At 58.5% G+C, this 18,562-nt stretch overlaps 1 protein-coding gene across 2 annotated transcripts in view; it reads right to left on the minus strand.

Moving 5' to 3' along the window:
- The window catches only part of ZNF385C (zinc finger protein 385C), a 54,588-nt gene that overhangs the window by 28,061 nt on the left and 7,965 nt on the right, over positions 1–18,562 (minus strand). For both annotated transcript variants that reach the window (XM_055130090.1, XM_055130089.1), the window contains exons 2-3: positions 8,421–8,541; positions 1,883–2,131 (exon numbers count right to left, since the gene is read on the minus strand). In XM_055130090.1, coding sequence (XP_054986065.1) covers positions 1,883–2,131; positions 8,421–8,433 — 262 coding nt within the window. In that variant the 5' untranslated portion in view covers positions 8,434–8,541. The remainder of the gene's footprint in view (positions 1–1,882; positions 2,132–8,420; positions 8,542–18,562) is intronic.

The following is an 18,562-nucleotide window of genomic DNA, read 5'->3' on the forward strand; positions in this document are numbered from 1 at the left end:
CGGCAGCTTGCGATAACTAATCCTAGCTCTGTGCAGAGATAGAAGGGTTAAACTGGCGCTACCATGCTCATTGCTTTGCATTTGTATGGCTGGTTATCACACTGGATGCCACATCCATGCTCAGCACCAATCATATTCCAACACAGGGGTCTGGGAGATAGCACAGTGTGTGAGGCACTTGCCTTGCATGGAGCCAATCTGGGTTCGATCCCTGGCTCTCCCTATGGTTCCCCTGAGCGTGCCAGAAGGGACTCCTGCGTGCAGAGTCGGGAGTAACCCTGAGCACAGACAGGTGTGGCCACCCACCCCTCACAAAAAGTCCCAATAAAGCTGAAGGAAATAAATGCAAAGAGGAGGACTGGGGTTCAAGTGGGGGAGCACATGCCTTACATGTATGAGGCCCTGGGTCCCAGCCCTGGCACCGCCTGCGCACCCCCAACCCCAAGCACTTTGTGTGTCCCCACAACAGTGGGGCATAAATGGCATAAAATAATAGCAATAAATAATTAAAACGACATGGGGCTGGAGCGATAGCACAGCGGGTAGGGCGTTTGCCTTGCACGTGGCCAACCTGCGTTCGATTCCAGCAACCCATATGGTCCCTGGAGCACCGCCAGGAGCAATTCCATGAGTCCATGAGCTAGGAGTAACCCCTGTGCATCGCCAGGTATGACCCAAAAAAGCAAAAATAATAATAATAATAATTAAAACGACAGCTTATACAGGTGGTCTGTAAGTATTAGATGAATTCACAAGTGCTTCTTTTAAATCACACACACACACCCACACACACACACACCATGTAAGCAGAGTATTCCCTGCCTCTACTCTTGCAGGGCCCAGGCCCGCCACATCTCCCCAAAGCTCAGCACCGCCCCCTCCCCCAGGAGCCGTTCCTGCACTGCCCCCTCCCCCCCATCACGAACGTCACGAACATGCTTTCTCCTCCAAATCTGTGGGGAGGAAAGTTGGAACGCAGTGGTCCCCAGGCCCGAGTCCTCTGGGGACCCAGCCTGTGAACACTGACCCCAAGAACAGACAGGCCTCCAGAGAGCATGACAAGGTGACCACCTGGGAGCCAGGCCCAAGCGCCCACCCCACTCCCCCACCCCACCTGCCTCCCCACGCAGGACCTGGCTCTGGGTCCATGTCCCTGCCAGCCCGCGCTCTGCCTCCGGCTCTCCCCTGCAGCCCCTGTGTCAGCAGGCATCACCCTCACAGACACAGTCACCCATTTTTCTCCAGGAATCAGTCCCGGCAGCAGCTGCCCACACATGGTGCTGGCAGAGAGGCCCGCACCGTCACCCCTTGTCTCGAGAGAGGAGAGATCCCAGCCAGGAGCCCAGCAGGATGGAGACGCCTGTCCAGCCCCCAGGGTCCTGGTGGGTGCTGGGACACTATGCATATGCATGTGGGGTTCTTGCCCGGAAGACCCCCTAGGCAAATAAAAATGCTGTTTAGGGGTCCTGGTCCCAGAAGTTCTCTTAGGGAGAGCCTCGGGCCCCAGAATCCTCAAGAGGCGCTTTAGACCTTCAAGCCCCTCGGATTCCAGCAGCGCTTACTTAGACAGGAAGTAGGGTGAGTGGGTGGGGTGTCCAGATGCCGAGCAAAATGGGCTTCCAGGGGTCAGAGAGACAGTACAGCAGCTATGGCTCTTGCCTTGCATGTGGCCAACCTGGGTTCGATTCCCGGCACCCAATATGGTCTCCTGAGCCCACCAGGAGTGATCCCTGAGCACACAGAGTGAACCCTGAGCACCACCGGGTGTGTCCCCCAAACCAAAATCACCACCACCACCACCACCACAACAAAATGGGCTCCCAGGGAACTTCAGAGCCGGCTGGTGGGAGCGCACACCTGCCTCCCAGCTCTGACCACTGACCTGGCCCTGCAGGAGGCTTGCCCAGGCTGAGCTGCCGCAGCCGCCGCTGGTGCGCCCGGCCCCCGCAGTGCACCTGTGCCTGCGCCTCTGAGTTAAGCTGGATGTTGCACACGTCACACAATGTGTACGACGGCCTCTTCCGCTCCCGCTTGGGCTTCGGTTCCGGGGGCTCAGGGGGGCACTCCGCAGCTCCAGGTGTGGGGGGCTCTGTCTCGGCCAGGGCAGAGGGGCTCAGTGGTCGCTTCATACCTGGGCACACAGAGAGAGGAGAGGGAGACCAACAAAACCACAGCTGGGTGTGGAGGGACACAGAAGGAGCAAGGACCCGAGATGGCGGCTTCTGGGGCGCATGGTGGGGGGAGGTCTTTGGACCCGCACAGGGGGGAGGCACGGGGAGATGTCACAGCTGTCTGCACTCTGGGAGGCAGAGGAACAGCGCTAACACTCGGAGATGGAGACTGGGGCCCCCAGGGAACAGGAGCTGCCAGGTAAGTGGAGTCACACACACTGTGTGAGGCCTGAGCTCGGGTCAGTCCACTCCGGGCAGGCACAAGCTCCCTGGAAAGAACAGAGTGAGAGGAGAGGAAACCCCAATTCCCCATGCTCGGTGCCTGGCTGGCAATGCCCACACGTATGGTAACATGCGAGGCGTGTCCCCCTGCCCCCTGCTGACTCGGCCACCAAGGCCACAGCAACAGCTGGCATCATGACGAGTGGGACAGGTGGCCTTGTGTGCTGTTTACATGTACATGCACACTCACTCAGACATGTTCATACTCATACATACACACACAATCACTCACACACATTCACTCACTCACACTCACATTCATACACACATTCGCTCATTCACTCACATTTATACTCACACATTCACACACATTCACTCATACACACATACTCACATTCATACACATGCACTCATGCACACACTCACACTCAAATTCACATGTACCCACACATACACACACACACACACACACACACACACACGCACACACACTTCCTGGTCCTTGGAGAACACACATCACCTCCTTTCCAACTCACTTCCCTGAGATTCCCGTGCCGCCACTTCACTCCCTCTGTGACTGAACTGTGTCCATTTTCACTTCCTTCCTGAATCTGGGTACAAGCTTTCTGTCTCTGCATCAGGACTGGGGGCTCCCTGACAGTGAGGTGTAGGTACCCCCTCACCACAACATAGCTCCTGTGGTCAGGGCCGTCCCTCAAACTGAGGGAGCCCCAAGACAAGGATTAGCAGGAGGCGTGACTAAGGTTCTTTCTCTTGTATGAGTTGAAATATGTACATACACACCATACATATCTCTCTCTCTCTCTCTCTCTCTCTCTCTCTCTCTCTCACACACACACACACACACACACAAACACACACACACACAATGTTGAACTCCCAGTCCTCAAACTGTGACTGTTTGGGGTGAGAGGGTTCTCTATTAAGTCAGGGTGAGCCCAGTCCAATGACAAGAGTGGAATCCTGCCAAGAATGGGGACAGAGACTCAGTCACAGCTGGGTGGGGTCCCACCTGTGCTCTGCCAGTACGTGGCTTGATCTGAACCTCATCGATACCTTTGTAAAATGGGGGTAAAAAGTAACGTTGCCTCAGTTACAAGCACATGGAGGAGCTGAATGCTACAAACCCCTTCCTGTGTCCTGTGAATGTTAGTCGTCGTTATCATCAATGTCATCATCATCATCATCAATACACAGGGGACCCTGAGGTGCCAGGGAGAGATTCTGAGGCTCCCGCATGCAAAGTGCGTGCTCCAGCCCCATCTCGTCAGTGGCTATGAATTTATGAACTCTCACATGTTCACATGTCCCCGTGCAGAGATTCAGCAGGTCTGTGTCTGCCCTGGTGTCTGTGGGTCACTGCTGCAACTGTCGCTATTAGCCACCAGCCTCCCTTGTTGAGGGGAAATGGGTCCCCCAGGGCTGTGTGTGTCTCTGAGGCTGGATGACCACGAGAATCTGAGACAGGCCTTATGTAATGAACTGTGTCCCCCCTCTCAAATCCTGAGCCCCAGTCCGTCAGAAGGCAGCCTCATGAGGACGCAGAGGGGTTTTCAGACGTCACCAGGAAAGAGGAGGCCATCCCGGAGGAGGTGGACCACGAATCCAACACGAACTCCACCCTGAGCCCTACGGGGTCAGGGCAGCCCCTGGAGCCCAGCCAGTCCCAATGCAATCTTGATCTTGCACTTCTAGCCTCCAGAAGTAAGGAGACAATGAATCTCTGGATCTCTGTTGCATGGGACCCTGAAAACAGACAAACCGAGGACCTGACCCTCGGCCCCTCTAGGTGATTTTAAGGTCCCCCATCTTTGACTCAGCCAGAGTTGGGAGGTTTGGGGGTCAGTACCAGCAATGGACTCCAGGTGGCGCCATAAGAAAAACAGAAAGGGAAGCAGGGAGACCCCTTTCTGCTGGAGTGGGCTATACCCACCCCTCCAACACTTGTGGGGTGGGGTGGGGCACAGAAACTAGGTCACCCCGTTCAGTACTCGCTGGACTCCTGGGCACTCTCTCTGGGATCCAGGGCTTACACTGGGGGTCCCCAACAGTTGAGAAGGCCCCCTCCCAAGGTACAGCACCCCCTGCCCCAATGCCTTGCAATATACACCCCGCTCAGCTCCAAGCAGGAGGCAGAGTGAGGGAAGGGGGTCACTAGGGGCATCCAGTTTTCTGGGGCAGAGGTTTCAGGGAATGAGGCTTTTCCTGGCGTGCCAAGGAGGGCGCCTAAACTCCGCCCTGCAAGGAGACGGGAGATTTTGAAACCTCGGTGCAATTTATGACATGCAGGCTGGGGAGGTGGTGGCTCGAGAGAGCAGGCAAGTATCTGCCAGTGGCCGATTAAAGCTCCGTGATATACAGCCTACAGGCTCCCGGGCCCGCCTGGATTCCGGGGCTAATTGTGTCCCCCCAGTCTGGCTGCCGGGCCTGCTGTGACCTGCGCCGCCTGAGCCAGCCCGACCAGCTGTCCCCTCAGGACCCACTGCGCCGGTGAAACCCGGCCTCCGGGCCAGAGAACTCAGGAGAGACGGACAAAGCTGAAGGTCCCCAGCTCGGCAGCAGCTGGTCAGCGCCTTCTCACCGGCCCTGCCCGGAACCAGCATGACTCACGTGCGCCCGCCCGGACAGACCCAGGTCTCACGCGCTCCCTGGCCACAGCGGGAACCCAGAGCCAGACTTCCGAGTACACGGGGCAAGAGCTGCTTCTGGAAGCTTCCCTGCCCCCCACCCCCCCGCAACCCGGCCTCCCCCCCAGACTCATCAGCTGCCCGGGCCACCACCTCTCGATACTGAAAGCCTGTTTCCGCATGAGCTCACCGCGGGCATGAGGTGGGCACTATTATTAACCTCCAGTCCGGCCGGGGATTAGAGCCCAAACTTGGAGAGTTTTGTGGCGGGACCGGAGCAGACGCTTGTCTGACACGGGAGCCCAGGTCCTTCTCTCTGCTGCCCTGTCCCGAGAGCCCCCGAGAGCTGAGCCGCTGGGTAGGGTGGGGGTTACAGAGGCTGAGCCCTCTCTCCTGGGGGTGCCAGGCGGGGAGGAATCGGGCCACAGGCAGGGGGAGTGGGGGTCCGAATCAGAGGCCGGGAGGAAGGGGTGTGAAGGCAGGGGACCAGACTGAACCCGGGTGAGGACAGGAAGCCGAGGGGAGCGTGCAGGAGGGGGCTGTCCCCCTCAAGGCTCAAGGCTCGACCCAGGCATCTGGGGGGTGCTGGGGGTGCTGCTGGAGGCCAGGCTGGCTGTCTGCCTGGTGTCCCACCGTAGGGAGCTGGGGAAGAGCTGGGATGGGGGCGTGGAGGGAGCCCCCCGGCCCTGGGCCCCAGTTCCATCAGTGCTCGCCAAGCCACGAATGGCCCTCCCAGCCCTGGGTGTTAGAGGGGTGCTCTGGTCCTGTGGGGGGGCTGCCTCTCCACGAGACCTGTGGGAAAGGGCTTTGGGGATCAAGGGGTTCCCAGCGGGCGGCATCTCAACTGCAGCTCTGGGGAGGGGAGTCTCAGGAAGGTGCTGCTTTTGCCAAAGGGTTCACAGAAGAAGAAAGTTCTGGGTCTGCCTAAGTCTTTGGCCTGGCCTGAGGGGCTTCTTCACCAGATCCTTCACGAGCACCTTCCCCATGTCTGCCCACACTGATGCCCACTGCACCTCATAAGGCCCGGGGACCCGACCCGAGGAAGGGTCCTGGGGTCCTGCCAGCCTCGGGCCCATCCCTGGACCCTTGTGCCCCATCTGTAGGGAGTCTGGGCCCGGAAGGGCTCTCGGCTCCCTCGAAGGTGGCTGCAGGGTTGGGGACAGCTGCCTCTCAGCCGGGGGCTGGGAGGAGATCAGGCCGTACCCTTTCCATGGTCTGGGAAAGGCGGGAGGGGGTGGAGAGAACTGCCTGGGGGGTGCCACGGCCTTTGGGGGCTCCCCTCACCCTTAGTACAACACCGGGAGCCTTCAAGGAGGAAACTGCGAGAGTGGGCGAGAGGCAGGTGGCTGGGGATGTCCTCTCTCAGCCCTGATGTGGGGCTGGTGGGGACAGGGCCTGGGGGTCCCCATCCTAGTCTGGGCAGGAGTTGGAGTCCTGCCCCTCCCCAGGAAGTTCTGGGGATACACCAAGGCGGCCTGATGTCCCCTCATGAGGCGATGGAAGAAGACGGTCCCCTTCCCTTCCCTGGGGACCTCTGGGTGCTGGGCATGTCCAGAGTGAGGGGCCCGAAAGTCTGAAAGTCACATTTGAGCCTCAGGGAAGGAGAGATGGTCCTGAAGATGGGGGGCAATGCAGAGGGGTGGTCACCTGCTCCCACTGCCCACCCCCTAGGCTGCTCTCTTCTCACCCCTGACGGAGGAGATGCCTTTGAGGACACTTCTAAACACCCCCAACCCGGGGCTGCCTCTCTGGGGCAATGACACTCCCACCAGTGCCCCGTCCAGCCTCCCAGGGGCCTCGGCGGCAGCACGGAGCAGCTGCCTCCAAGCATGGGTGGCCTTGGAACCCCTTTCCCACTCTGACCAGGCAGGGCTGAGGAATCTGGCTTGGGCAGGGCACCCCCCTCTGCCTCTGCCACCCCCAAACCTTGGATTCCCTGCTGAGGACTTCAGCTGCATCCACTCCCCCACCCCTCCCCAGCCCTGCCCTGGAAGCTCCTCCATCCGCAGGTCTGAGACACAGATCGGGTTGGGGGGTGCGTCCTGCCAGCTGGGGGGGAGTGTGTGGGGGACCGAGAGGGCTGCTGGGAAGACCAAGATCTGTGCTCGGGTGGCCCAGGTGAGCTCTGTGCACTCTCCTCTCTACCCTGCGGAGGGGGCCTGGCCGGGGTGTCTCTACCTCCACAGGGTCAGGAAGTTAGAGCTTGTGTCTCCTCTACACCAGTGGAGCCGGGTCTTAGCGCTGCCCACAGCCTGCAGGGCCACCCCCACGGCGCCCCGGTGGTGGGGCTGGGTTGGGGGCGCCGTGCGGTCATCCGTGCCTACCTGAAAGTTGTTCGTGTGGGAGGGAGCAGGACGCCCCCAGCCGCCAGCGGCCGGACGGGTTGATCTGGGCACATGGGCCCATCCGGGCAGCCTGTCTCCGGAGCCCGCCCCTGGGCGGTGGCTGGGCCGGGCAGGTGCCAGGGGTGCGCTGGCCAGAGGAGCGAGCAGCCGGCAGGCAGCGGGGCTGACCGAGCCGTGAGTATCATCCCCCCGCCACCTCCCACTGGTCCAAGGGCCCAGCCTGGGGACAGAGCACCCCCAAATGACCTCCACCCCTTACAAACCAGCCCTTCTTTGGGGGTGAAGCTCAGGAAGGAGGAGGAAGCGGAGAGTCAGGGGGTGTCCAGGAGGCCAGGAGGGATCACACTTGGCCCTCCCCGCCCTGCCGGGAAGGGTTTGCACTCCACTTTCCGGAGCAGGAAATGAAAGATTGGGGACATTAGGGCACACAGGAAGTGAGCCCCCAGCTCCAAGGGACCATTCTGCGGGTCAGGGGAGCGGGGAGGGCACCTGCTTGGTAGACTTCCGGGGGGGGGGGTGCCTGCAAGGGGGCCACTTCTGATTCCTCACAGGGTCTGGTCAATGGGGGGAGGGGCATGTGGCGGTGGTAGTGGGGGGGGTTGGGCTGGAGGCAGGGGCAGAGTGCACAACCTCCTGAGAAGTGCCCAGCCTTCATTCTGCTGCTGGGTAACGGGGTGGGGCGGCGCAGAATGGCTCACGCATCTGGAGAAGATGTCCAGAGCCGCTCCCCCGCCTCCCGTCCCCTGTTCTGTGCAGGCTCCCGGCCCTGGCACCCTGGCAATGCCTCGCCCACCATGGCTGGGCACTGCTCTGCCACCCAATGCTGCAGCCCTTTCCCCCGGCCCTCCCCCAGCTCCTCTCCAGCCCTTGTTCCTCTCTGCTCCCTGACCTTCACGGCCTTCTTTCCTTGTCACTTTGGCCTCCATGCCAATGTCACCTCGTCAGTCCCTCTCCCCCGCCCCTGTTCCTCAGTGTCCCAGCCCCTCCCCGGTGACTCTCTCCCGCTGAGCACATCTCCCCACCTGGATACTCACCTGTCTCCCCCATGCGGGCCGGGCCTCTCGGGTGCTCCAGGGACCGGCCCGGAGCGGGCAGCTTTGTCTCAGGGACGCTCAGTGAGTGGCTGCTGAAGGCACGGGCGCGTCCGGGTCCATTCTAAAAGTAGATCCGCCAGAAACGACACCCTGGTCAGGCTCGGGCTGCAGGTGCGTGCACGGTATTGATACGGTGCTGGCGCACGGTGCTGGCAACGTCAGTGGCCCCAGGGGAGGGGACGCCCGTGACTGTGACCAAGGGCCAGGCCTGCCTCGCCATGCTGCAGCGCCCCCGCCCTCTGGTCCCGGCACCCCTCTCTCCCTCTCGGTGCACACCCCGTGTCTGTCTGTCCGTGGAGAGTGGCAGTTGCTCTGGGCCAGGAAGGGATCTTGGAAGTCATCCCGCCCCTGACAGTTGCCCTCTGGCCGCTGCTCTGACATACCAAGATGGGGCGCTGACCGCCTCCCGGGGGCACATTCCATCCGGGTCTCAGTAACCCGCAGCTTGTGAATGGGGTGGGGGGTGAGCAGTACAGAACTTCCCTGTAGGGCCCAGCCTTGGGTGCCCACCCCTTTGCACTGCCATCTCACCGGGCAGGGCCACTTCCGTCACAGAGATCTCTTCTCCCCACTAAATCACCTCCTCCAGGAAGCAACCCTTGCCTGGCTCCCAGGCAACATATATGGGTTCCCAACATGCTTCTTCTCCCCCAAGCCCTGCCCTGGCCACCTCTGCTCAGTGTGGCAGACCACTGGCCCTTGATTCATGTGCTTTTTCCCTCACTCTTTGTACCATGACCACCTGGCCTGAACTACATCGTCACCGTCACCTTCATCTTGAAGCATCTCATTATCCCGGCCCCAATCTCCTCAACAAACTCTGGCTCTCAAGATCCCCCTGAGAACAGAACCAGGGGGAAAGGCCCCTCCTTGGCCCTCCCCACCCTGACCTCTATTAATCCTACCCGCTGCTTAGCCTGTCTGTGGCGCTGAATGAGCTTCGTGTGGAGCTGAGGGGCCGGGCAGCCCCCAGCCCTGCTTCCCCGTGACCTGCTCGCGGGCTGGGCCTCCGCCTCTGGTCCCCAAGAGAGTGATTAGAACCACAAGTACCAGACCGTCTGCTGACACTCGCTGGCTCTCCCGAAATCATTCGGCAGGACACAGGTGTCAGCTTATGCCACCCCGGGACGTGGCTTCACCTAGCTACCTAGGAATAACATACCCCAAAACGCCAGACAAAAGCCTCCCTCAGCTGCAAGCCATCTGTACCCCAGCCACCCCCACCTCTCAATTCACTTAATCCCCCCAGTAATCCCAAGAGGCTTTTTCATCTGCCTGAGGTCACGCAAGTGGAAAGGGGGAGAGGGTGAATTTCTTTTTCCTTTTGTTCATTTCTTTCTTTCTTTCTTTCTTTCTTTCTTTCTTTCTTTCTTTCTTTCTTTCTTTCTTTCTTTCTTTCTTTCTTTCTCTCTTTCTTTCTCTTTTTGCTTTTTGGATCACACCTGGCAATGCACAGGGGTTACTCCTGGCTCCGCACTCAGGAATCACGCCTGGCAGTGCTCAGGGAACCATATGGGATGCTGGGAATCGAACCCGGGTCGGCCGTGTGCAAGGCAAACACCCTGCCCGCTGTGCTATTGCTCCAGCCCCTTGCTCATTTCGTTTTTGCGGAACCCAGGGCCTCACACATACAACTCAAGGGCCCTTCTGTCTCTGGCCTCCTTCTAAGTTTAATTTTGGAGGTGGGGGCCTCCCTCGTGGCAAAAGAAACAGGCCGTGCCAGGGATTGAGTACAGGGCCTCCACATATAAAGCACATGCTCCCACCCTTTGAGGGATCTCCCTCGCCCTGGAGAAAGGGGTGGGGTGGTCCCCCACCTGGTTGATTCCAAACTTTCCTCCAATTCACAAGCTTCTAAAGGCCAATCCCAAGATGCCACAGGCGGTTTTGGTTGATTTTGCTTTGGGGAGAGGATAAAGAGGGAACTTTCCATGATGCTCAGGAGTTACTCCTGGCTCTGTGCTCAAGGACCATATGGGGTGCTGGAGGTCAAACCTGGATGGGCTGCATGCAAGGCAAGCGCCCTCCCCACTGGACTATTTCTCCAGTCCCCAATGCCAGCGATGTTTTGCTTGTCAAGGAGGGTGTGGAGGGAGGGAACCGCCACCTCTTGCTGGGAACAGAGCTGCCATGCCATCCGGTACCCCCTACCCCAACTCCTCCTGCAAAGGACTCAGGCCCTGCCCCCTCCCACCCCACCCCCAGCAGACAATGACTCTCTGGCTAAATAAAGCCTCAGAAACTAGCCCGGCCGCTCAGTCCTCACCGCTGCCCGGCCTCACCCTGTCACAGCCTGAATGGAGCCTGACACACTAATGTGTCAGGAGCGTCAACTAATCCACACGCCGGATTGGGGGTGCTGAGCCAGCTCGACTGTAGGTGCAAGGCGTGGATCGAGTACCTTTGCCTGGCTGTGTGAGCCGAGGCCAGTGACTCACCCTCTCTGAACTTCAGTCCTCTTGTCTGGAGAACAGTGAGGCAATTTACTCATGACCCACATGGCAGAGGGTGCTCCAGCTCATCTCTGCAGAGAGCTTGGTTCATGGACAGGATTAATGAAGCGTGGGGGTCCCCAACTGTCAAGACAGAGGCACTAAGACTCAGAGAGGTGGAGAGACTCAGACAACTCACCTTGGCAGTGTGGAAGGGTTTCCCCCCTCCCCCCTCCATCACCCCCCCCCCCAACAGAAGCCTGTGCAGCCCGCCTGCAGGCTGCGCCCTATGCTGGCCACAGCACCTTCCTGCGTGCTCAGCAACCAGAATCTCTCCCGCCAAGACTGGAGACAGCCCGAGCAATAGCCCGGCTGTCTTGCACGCGCCCATCCCGGGTTCAATCCCCGGCATCCCAGATGGTCCCCCAAGCACCTCCCGGAGTGATCCCTGAGTGCAGAGCCAGGAAGAAGCCCTGAGCACTGCCAGGTGTGACCCCAAAACCAAAACAAAATTAGAGACAGTGACTAATGGCTCACCTGAATCACACCAGGACCCGGGAATAAGGCCTGGATTCAAGGGGCCCAGGCGAAGGGCCATGGAGCCCTGCCCAGCGGGCAGCTTCCTTCTCTTGAGGCCAGCCCCGATGGCAGGGGCTGTGGGATTCGGAGCCGCAAGGCTCCTGGGCGGTGGAGAAGCCCCAACCTCGGGGGAATGGAACCATGGCGGCGCGGTGCCCTCCCCGGCAGAGGGGAGACCCGCGAAGGGCTACAATGAGCCCTCCAGATCCCTCCCCCCTCAGGGCCAGCCTTTTGCCTCCGAAAATAGCCCTGAGCCACCATGTGTCCAGGGCGGCTCCCCACTGGTTGCAAATCCCCCTGAAATCAAATCCCCATCCTGCCCCAAGCAGGGAGGCACCACCTCCTCCCACCACTGGCCTTCAGGGCCGGGCCAGGCCACCCTCCCTGACTGGAAGGCTGGACAGTTGTCCTTCACGGTGACCGAGAGGGACATAAATCCCCAAATAATGAGGCAGGCACTGGGAACACAGAAGGAGACATGGTGCTAATTGGTTTCCTTCTGGGCAGGGAGGATATGAAGCATCAGAGCTGGGTCTCAGTTCCCTGGGCAAGAAGACACTGGGTTGATTTTTGAGGCCCCTCCTGGCCAGCCTTGCCATATCCCCTCACGGAACAGAAAATTCTCAGATGTCAGCGGGGAGAATGGGGGCCCAGTGGTCCAGGTCTTAAGGTGGAGAGGCCCAGTCATCTCTACCATGGTTTACCTTCAAAGAAAAGAGGAGAAAGAAGAGAGCCAGGAGATCAGTGGGCAGCGCACTTGCTTTGCACTTGGCTGACTCAGGTTTGACCCCTGGCACCCCATATGGTCCCCTGGACCCAGCCAGGAGTGATCCCTGAGCACAGGGCAGGAGTAAGCCCTGAGCACTGCCTAGTTGTGACACCCTCTCCCCCCAAAAAAAGAAATGAGAGAGTAAAAAAGAATGCCTTCTTTCCACAAGAAAGAGAAAAAGAAAAACAAAAGAGGAAAGAGAAAGACAGAGAGAAAGAAAGAAAGAAAGAAAGAAAGAAAGAAAGAAAGAAAGAAAGAAAGAAAGAAAGAAAGAAAGAAAGAAAGAAAGAAAGAAAGAAAGAAAGAAAGGGAGAGAGGGAGGGAGGGAGGGAGGGAAGGAAGGAAGGAAGGAAGGAAGGAAGGAAGGAAGGAAGGAAGGAAGGAAGGAAGGAAGGAAGGAAGGAAGGAAGAGAGAGAGGGAGGGAGTGAGGGAGGGGGCCAAGGAGATGGCTGAAAGCACTGGAGCACGTGCTTTGCATGTGGGAACCCTGGGGTTCAATCCCTCGTGCTGACTAGATCCCCTGCTTGGTCCACTGAGCACCACTGGGTCCCCTGGCCATGAAGCAAAGGAGGAGCTTGGAAATAGCACAAATGGTAGAGCACACACCCAGCACGTGCAAGGTCCTGAGTTCAATTCCCAGCACTGTATGACACCCAAAGAACCATCAGTGCAGCCCCTTTGAAATTAAAAACTAGGGAGCAGAGAGACAGTGCAGAGGTAAAGGCGCTTGCTTTGCATCCTGCCAACCTCAGCGCAAGTCCCTGGCACCCACTATAGTCTCCTAAACACCAGGAGTGACCCTTAAGCACAGAGCCAAGAGTAAGCCTTGAGATGATAAAAATAAAAACCACGGGCCAGAGAGAGTGCAGCAGTTAAGGTGCTCGCCTCTCATGGAGCTGACCCAGGTTGTATCCCCAGCATCCTATATGGTCCCCTGAAACTTTCCAAGAGTTATTCCTGAATACTGCCTGGTGTGCCCCCCCCAAAAAATTTAATAAGTAAAAAAAAAAAGTTAACGAAAAATAATAAAAACTAACGGAAAGCAAAGACTTTCTGCTGGAGGCCCCGGGTCGGGTGGCCAGAGGGCGCTATCCTGCCTCCCGGCCCTGCCTGTGATAATTGTTTTTGGACAAGCCCAAGGGCCTCCGTTTGCAGTAATTAGCTTGAGATTATCACATTAAACTCTCAAAGTCTTTGCTCAAAACGAGGCAGCAGCAGCAGCAGCTGACACCCTTAAGTAACCGGCTGTGCCACCCTCCCTGTCCCCGGAACCCTGCCCAGATGCGCTCGGGAGAACACGGGAGGCTCCCCTGCACCCTAACAGAGGCGGGGTAGTGGACAGGATGACTCCCTGGGGCCTGGACAGCCTGGGGGTGGTGGGGAGAGGGAAGGGGGAGGAGCTGTGGGGGAAATCTCATGAGAACTAGGAAGTCTCGTGAGAACTAGGAGAAACTCCAGTCCGGTCAATGAGTACTCAGACTGCAACTCCGCCGTGGCTGAGCGCACAGCCCCTTCTCCGTGCCTCAGTTTCTCGGCCTGTAAAAATGGGAATGACAACATACATCGCAAACGCAGTGCTGGGACTTATTATTCCCTTATTCCCAGCACCGCCTGCTCTTCCAGGAACCCCTGGGAGTGACCCCCACAAGCAAGGCACAGGGAGGGGGACCCCGGGGCTAAGATCACAAGCTTTGTCTCATATCTACCTTAAGTTAGGGCAGGAGGGACCGTGGTCAGGCCACAGAAAGAACTTCCTCACACTGGAGCATTGGGAAAGAAGGGAGAAGAAAGACGATGAAGATGAGTGGGCCATACCTGAGCACCCCTTGTGCCCATCCCCTTCCAGCCCGTACCCCACCCACTCCTGCCTCTCACCCTGCCTCCTGGGGCTGCCAGGCCTTGCCCGGCCTCTCCAGCCTGAGCTGGATCCAATGTGTGTTAGTTGCCAACACCACGGAAATTTTTTTCAACCTTCTCTTCCAGCCTGGTAGAGCGGCCCGGCCAGTGGGTGTGTCAGGGGCAGGGGGCGGCAGACAAGAGACAGGGGTGCCCCTCCCCAGAGTGAGCTGCAGCAGTCTAGAAGGGGTCAGCTCGGGGCAGGGACCTCGACGCACTGCCGCTCGGGAGGGGAGGAAAAGGCTGTGCACCCGGGGGTACCGAGTGCGTGGGGGTCCCTGCGACCCCTGGCCTCCATCCCTCTGACCTAAAGGGCAGTGGCCCAGAGAGTGGAGCAGAGCACCCCCCCCGAAAAGGAAGCTATTTGATTCTCCCTGACCCCCCTTCAGATTTTGAGGCTGTTCTCCAGCTGGTCTGCCTAGAGTGTCCACCCTCACCAGCCCCCTGCCTACTCCACTGGGCCTTGAGGCTTTTCCCCAAAACCTCTCCTAGCCTCAGAGGGCTGGAAATGGTGGGGCAGGGTGAGATGACACTGAAAATGGGGATTCCCATGGGGTAGGAGGGAAGGGGTTCCCAGGAGCCCCTGGGCTGGGGGAGCCTGGTATGCCCAGGGAGGAGCTGCTGACCACATCAAGGGCTGGCCATGAAGGGAGCCTTTCAAATCCGGCCAGAGGGCCCACAGACGCCTGCAGGCAGCAGCTCTGTCCAGGTCCAGGGGGCCCGGCCCTGCCCGCGGGGGCCAGGCTGGAGCCTGCATTCCGTAGCCTTCCAGCTGGGGTGAGGCTCAGGTTTGCTCAGTGGGGTCCCTGCGGTCTCTGGCCGAGAGCGGGCGTTGGGAGAAGGAATCTTAGAGAGACGGAGGGCCCAAGTGCGGGGTGTCCAGAGCCCTCGGGAACTGCACCAGCCACATCCACACAGGTCGCCCACGCCTGGCACACTCGTGTGCTCCTCCTCGCACCCTCCCAGCCCGCTAGTCCCACACATGCTCCTGGACTCAGCCTGGGACGTGGTGGGGCTGCCACACTCTAGCCCTTGGTGGTCTAAGCTGCACGGCTGGCTAGACCCCAGGCTTCTGGTTCAGGGGCTTCCCTCCTGCAGACCCGAGCACCCCACTGGGTGTGAACTTGAGAGACTTCCAGATCTACCCCAGCCTCTAGGGAACAAGGCTGTCCCCACAACTGGGCAGAAGGTGGCTGGGCAGTGACCATTTTGGGGATCCTGTTTCCCCTCACCCCACTCTTACCCAGGGCCTTCCCAGGACCCCTTGTGTGGAGTTGGCCTTCATCCTCCCAGGGGCCATGCTGGGAAGACCATACAGTTTTGTTTTCTCTCTCTCTGTCTCTTTCTGTCTCTCTGTCTATCTGTCTGTCTCTCTCTCTCTGGTTTTGGGGCAACACCTGCTGGGGCTCAGAGCTTAGTCCTGATTCTGTGCTCAGGGACTCTTGGCGGGACTTGGGGTACCATGGGGTGCTGGGGATCGAACACGTGTCAGCCATGTGAAAAGCAAAAGAGTACACCCCTACCTGCCGTACTCTCTCTCCAGCCTCACCAATAGGTTCTGTTCCTGGGAGAGATACGCTACTAAGTAACCCCGTTCCGAATGAAGGTCAAAGCCCCCCTTTGGGGCACCTTCCTTTTGGGAAATAGCCCAGAATGCTACTGCCAGGGTTCAAAGCCTACCTCTTTCCCTCCTCCCCGGGTGACTCGGACCCTAGCTGGGCCTCAGTTTCCCCTCTGGTAAAAGAAGGAAGAATAGCGCCTCTGTTAGAGGCAGGGATTAAAAGGAGTCAATATTTTAAAAGTTATAAAGCAAACAGGTGTGTGATCGCCACTAGGTGTGTCTGTGAGATGATGTTAAAAATTCATGAATCTGGGAAGATGGTGCATTGTCAGTAGGTCAGCACAGTGCATTCTGGGATTAAGTAGCTTTTATTTATTTATTTTTGGGTTTGGGGCCAGACCTGGTGGTGCCCAGGGCTTACTCCCTGCTCTGTGCTTAGTGATCACTCTTGGTGGGTTTGGGGGACTGGATGGGGTACAGGGGATCAAACCCAGGTCAGACAGTGCCTGACCCTAAACTCCTTCTCACGGGCAATGAGACTGACGAGACCGGGGGTGAAGGAGCGAAGCCTGGGCCGTGTCACCCGGAGCCTTCCCTCTCCCAGTGGCTGCGGCCCAGCTCCTTCTGCCCTCAAGTGCCAGGCCTGGCCCAGGTGGACCGTGAGCCCCGCAGCACAGACGTCTCTTTGTGCCCTGCCCGGGGTCACACCCTGTGCTCAGAGCCACACGCTGCACAAGCAGGCAGTGTCTGGGTCGGCTTGGCCTCCAGTCGCGTGCTGGGTGGAGGGCCGTGCCCCGCCCCGCTGTCCCCCACCTCGGCAGGGCATCCCTGGCCCTCCCCTGCAGCATGCAGCCAGGAGACAGCCTGGGAGGGAGCCCCAAGGAAAACGCCCCAGTCCCTGGTCTCCACCCTGTGCAAACTCCCTGGCAGGCTCTGGGTGTCGGTGCCCTGGAGGAGAGGGAGTGGAGGGGGCTGAGGCAGAGGGCGTCGTGCCTGTTCCCTCTGCCTCCCTGGGCATCCTTCAGCGGGGGTCCCACTGTGGCCTCCTTGCCAGCCTGCCTGCCTCTTGTCCACGTCTCCTTCCTCACCCTTCTGCCTCAAAGCCCCAGAGGCTTCCCCATGGCTGCCAGAGATCTTACAGATCCTGAGGGATCTGGTCCCAACCTCGCTCTTTTCCATACAGATCCTGAGGGATCTAGTCCCAGCCTTGCTCCTTTCTTTACAGATCCCAAGAGATCTGGTCTCAACCTTGCTCTGGGCCTCACAGACTCCAAGGGATCTGGTCCCAACCTTGCTCTTTTCCATACAGATCCTGAGGGATCTAGTCCCAACATTGCTCCTTTCCTTACAGATCCCAAGGGATCTGGTCTCAACTTTGCTCTGGTCCTCAAGATCCCAAGGGATCTGGTCCCAACCTCACTTCTTTCCTTACAGATCCCGAGGGATCTAGTCCCAGCCTCTCTCCTTTCCTTACAGGCCTTCCGGCAGGACTCCAATTCTTCAGATACTCAAGTGATGCCCCACCTGAGCACGGCTCGTGCCAGGGCTGGAGAGGGAGCTCCGCGGTCAGGGGAGTGAGCTGTGCCCGTGCCAGGACTGGGGAGGAGGCCTTACACCACCCAGCATGGTGCTCCCCGAGCACCACTGGGAGGCCCCTGTGGCCCCTAGCATCGCAAGGCACGAGCAATTCCATATCCTCCAGCTCTGGCACTGGCCTCTGCTTGGCTGAGTGTTGCCGGGAATGGATCCCGAATAAAGGTGTGTGTGTGGGGAGAGAGGGTGTATGTGTGACTAACATGGTAACTCTATCAACAGACCCTATCAACTCAGAGTGGAGGAGACTCGTTAGCGATTGTCATGAACAGAAGAATTCGATCTCCACCAATCTAGTGCAGAGCTAGAAGCAACCCCTGAGCACTGCTGAATGTGGCCCCCCAATTTTTTTAGGCTGGCTCTGTGCAGAGAGATCCCTCCTTGTGGTTCTCTACGAACCAGACAGGGTACCGGGATCAAAGCTGAGTCGGCCGGATGCCAGGCGATCACCCTACTGACTACACTAACCCTCCAGCCCTACAATGGAACTTTCTTCTTTTTTTTCTGTTTTTTTTGGGGGTCACACCTGACAATGCTCAGGGGTTACTCCTGGCTCTGCACTCAGGAATCACTCCTGGCAGTGCTCTGGGGACCATATGGGATCAAACTGGAGTGGCTGCATACAAAGCAAATGCCCTACACACTGTGCTATGGTTCTGGCCCCCACGGAATTTTCTTTTTGCTTCTGGTTTTTGGGCCACACCCAGCAGTGCTCAGGGGCAACTCCTGGCTTTGCACTCAGGAATCACTCCTGGCGGACTCAGGAAACCACATGAGACTGAACCTGGATCAGCTTCATGCAAGGTAAGTGCCCTACCCACTTCACTATTGTTCCAGTTCCAGGACCCCTAAAATAGAAGTTTTATTTATTTATCTATCCAGGTCACACCTGGCGATGCACAAGGGTTACTCATGGCTCTGCAGTCAAGAATCATCCCTGGGGCCAGAGCGATAGCACAGCGGGTAGGGCATTTGCCTTGCACGCGGCCGACCCGGGTTCGATCCCCGGCATCCCATATGGTCCCCCAAGCACCGCCAGGAGTAATTCCTGAGTGCAGAGCCAGGAGTAACCCCTGAGCATCGCTGGGTGTGACCCAAAAAGCAAAAAAAAAAAAAAAAAAAAAGAAAAAGAAGAATCATCCCTGGTGGTACTCAGGGGACCATATGGGATTCTGGGAATCGAACCCAGGTTGGCCGCGTGCAAGGCCCTACCCGCTGTGCTATTGCTCCAGTCCCCTAAAATAGAAGTTC

The sequence above is a fragment of the Sorex araneus genome, chromosome 3 (assembly GCF_027595985.1).
Source record: "Sorex araneus isolate mSorAra2 chromosome 3, mSorAra2.pri, whole genome shotgun sequence".
Classification (NCBI taxonomy): domain Eukaryota; kingdom Metazoa; phylum Chordata; class Mammalia; order Eulipotyphla; family Soricidae; genus Sorex; species Sorex araneus.